General features: G+C 42.0%; 1 protein-coding gene across 1 annotated transcript; it reads right to left on the reverse strand.

Moving 5' to 3' along the window:
- Positions 1–907: 907 nt before the first annotated feature.
- Positions 908–1,312, reverse strand: LOC124556008 (piggyBac transposable element-derived protein 4-like). Its single transcript, XM_047130048.1, has one exon. The coding sequence runs from the start codon at positions 1,310–1,312 to the stop codon at positions 908–910; it is 405 nt and encodes a 134-aa protein (XP_046986004.1).
- Positions 1,313–3,496: the final 2,184 nt, after the last annotated feature.

Below are 3,496 nucleotides of genomic sequence, written 5' to 3' on the forward strand. Positions count from 1 at the left end.
GAGGATGAAGCGGCTTGTTGGTGAAAAATATTTCCGCCCTTCTCAGCTAATTTCTTCCCCACTCTGTGAATAAAGTCTACTAGGGATACATTCTTCCTAGAGTTCTCTTTACATAAAATAAAACTGTTGACAGTTGACATGATAAACAAGTGGAAAAACAGCTTTTACCACCACTTTAAAGTTATCGGGCAAACGGATAATAGCTAGAGAACTGATCTGCTCTGTCAACCCAGCTTTATTCTTATTGTAATCAATAATAAAGTCTTACTTTACAATTTCTGCTATTCCACCTTTGGCCCTCACTTGAATACTAGTGCTGGTAGACTTATGCTTTGTGGAAAGATAAACAACATCTCTTTCTGACTTCCACTTCACTGACAAGAGATGGAATTTCGTTTGAAAAACTAACTTTTTTTTTTAGTTTTAGTGTTCTGAATATTCGTCGCAAACCTTTCCTGTTTTTCATTACAGTTCCCACTCCAAGAGCTTTATTTTCCCACAACATGTCCAAAAGAGATGGACAGGTGTAGTACCTATCCATATAAATGCAATGTCCTTTGCCAAAGTACTGTGAACACAACCTTTTTACAAGTCCCTGGATACTATTGTCTCTCATGCCCGGGTTCCCGGGTTCGATTCCCGGCGGGGTCAGGGATTTTCTCTGCCTCGTGATGACTGGGTGTTGTGTGCTGTCCTTAGGTTAGTTAGGTTTAAGTAGTTCTAAGTTCTAGGGGACTGATGACCATAGATGTTAAGTCCCATAGTGCTCAGAGCCATTTGAACCATTTTTGAATACTATTGTCAACACTGCCTGCAGAACCTGTACATGCATCACAGTTTAGCATATAACCGGTTGATGAATCACAGAGAGCATACAATTTTATTCCATATTTATTGGGTTTGTTTTTCATGTATGCTCTGAAGATTTTTCTACCACGAAAGGGACACTTGCCTCATCTATTGTCAGATTCATGCCTGGACGAAAACTAATTTTGCTTTTATTCACAAAGAAATCAAACAAAGGCCTCACTTTGTGAAGTGGGTCGTGCTTTTCTTCGCCTCTGCTAGTGAACGTAGCATTGTCATTCAAGTGTAACATGGACAATCTAGTGCAAAATCGATCGCGACTCAAGAATTTACTCGCAAATCCTGTCTGCGGAAACGGGTCTGTTGACCAATAATCACTGATTTTCGGCAATTTGGCGACGCACATATGCAAAATAATACTGAGGGACCAGTAAATCTCTTGCAATTTTACTGCAGACCACTTATGCCAAACAGAGTTTGTTTTCAGGCTACCTTTGCGTTTCATTGTCGTAATAACGTTTCCAGCGTACAGATTCGTTTCACTTTTGATGAGCCGAATAACGTCGTCATCAAAGAAATAACTAAAATATCGAAGCTCCTCAGCGGCATCTTAAAAATGCGATGCTACGCCGACTACTTCCTGGAGATCCCGCAGTGCTGGCTGAACGTCTAGTTCCGACCAATCTTGCTCTTTGTGCTCAGTGAGCCACACACGACCAGGTACCGCAGATGGTGACTGATGGTCTGTACCATTGTCTGCATAGAAAGAAAATAATGCTAAGATTGGTACTAAAAGGTACTAAATGCAAGTGAAGTAATGAACACTACTCACAATACAAAATGCGGCAATGAACTCTTCACTTTATGAACAACTGACACATATACTTACCTGAATCACCACTTGTACTTTCGTCTGGAGAGTACGAATCCTCGTTGTCAGAATCGTCAATTTCACATCCTGCATCCCCATAAAGAATATCTAAGAACTCTGCCTCCGTCAAATCACTCTGCGATATTTTCACGATCGTAAACACCTGTGAATGAACTGCAGGTAACTTCGTCTTTGCAGTGCTCACAGCCGCTCCCAAGATGAGATGGCCGATAAGTGCTTGCCTCTTGCGGAAGAAGAATGAAATACCTCCACATTAGTTGACGAAACTGCTTCGGAGACGCGCTAAACGCGCTTACAGAGCCAAATAAGGGCTCGCCCGTACGGTATACGGGCGTCGTCGCCAACGTCAGGGCGGCCGCGCCCGTATGGCGTACGGGCACCGTGCTGTAAGTGTTAAATTGCCAGGAAAGTGGAAATAATGTGAAAGGTTTAAGATAACACGCTTTGTAACACAGCTTGTCATTTACTCTTCTTTCTTCCTGCTGAGAAAGCTGTGAACTCCGTAGCAAACTGTCTTTTAGCTTGTGAAGTCACGTCATTTACCCATTCTTCTTAAATCGATATACAGTTTTTGTGTGAGGACACTGCATTTCATTATTCAAGCACAACACACAAGTATTCTTACTAATTTGACTGTGGTAGAATGAACACAGGAAGAAGTTTTTTAAAGAATTTTGTGTTGCCATTGGAGGTTTCTTGCATGATCCTTTAAAGCCGTTTTTGCATCATCAAGATTCATTTCTATGACCATAGAAACCATTACTAATAAACAAGACTAGAAGCTGTCCTGTAAGGTATGTAGCCAAGCAACCACCACTTAAATGTATAACAAAGGCTGCTTTTTCTGAAAAGTTGTTTAATAATTAACTAAGATGAGTGCAAAAGGCATTCACTTTCCGTGAGGCATAATGTAGAAAACATATCTATTTTTTAACGCAAGTAACTGCTGAGCTGCGTAATCGACAACAAATGCTGTTTCTAGTAAGCAATGGCAATTTCTCTCTACGGTTATACACGATGGTTTATAGAATGTGTTACGGAAATACTGCATTTATTGTTAAGGTGTAAACGTGACGCACAGCTTTTATGCCACCTATTTGGTCCTCGACGGAATAGGCAGATCAATCACAGCGTGGTCAAGAAACAGGTAAATTCCGATAAGGTGACAATGCGTACGATTTATTTACTTGTACGTAATTTATAAATATATTTCCAGTTCTCCGCTACAGTGTACATGCGATAACAGCCACATCTCTTTCACATTACGGTCATATATCAGCGGATCCCACTCGTTTCAACATCATTCAGCAGACACGTACCGACGTGTTAAGAAACATTCCAGTGTGGTTCGAAAAATTTCACCTAACTCGATTCGACCACGGATCTCAATCAGTCGACAAGTGTGCAACGCGTTTGCGTATACGTCATTTTGACGTAACTTCCGAGTGGTTCTAACCACAATGATGTGTGTGTTAGGCTTCCCGTCCCGATCGCGCACCAAGTGACTTCCATCTGTGTCCTGCTTCGAAGAAGACTCTCGGCGGAATGCGCTTTGGCAGCAATGCTGACGTCAAACAAGCCGTTCAACGTATGCAACGCCCTGATTTTTCCCTGGAAGGGTTTTTGAAGCTTATAAAGCGGTATGACAAATGTTTCAATGTATTGGAAATTATGTAGAAAGGCCGGCCCAAGTGGCCGTGCGGTTAAAGGCGCTGCAGTCTGGAACCGCAAGACCGCTACGGTCGCAGGTTCGAATCCTACCTCGGGCATGGATGTGTGTGATGTCCTTAGGTTAGT

The sequence above is a fragment of the Schistocerca americana genome, chromosome X, assembly GCF_021461395.2.
Source record: "Schistocerca americana isolate TAMUIC-IGC-003095 chromosome X, iqSchAmer2.1, whole genome shotgun sequence".
Lineage (NCBI taxonomy): Eukaryota > Metazoa > Arthropoda > Insecta > Orthoptera > Acrididae > Schistocerca > Schistocerca americana.

What these genes read in the sequence shown, in the direction of transcription:
- LOC124556008 (XM_047130048.1), bottom strand. Translation starts at nt 1,312, where the DNA reads ATGAAACGCAAAGGTAGCCTGAAAACAAACTCTGTTTGGCATAAGTGG.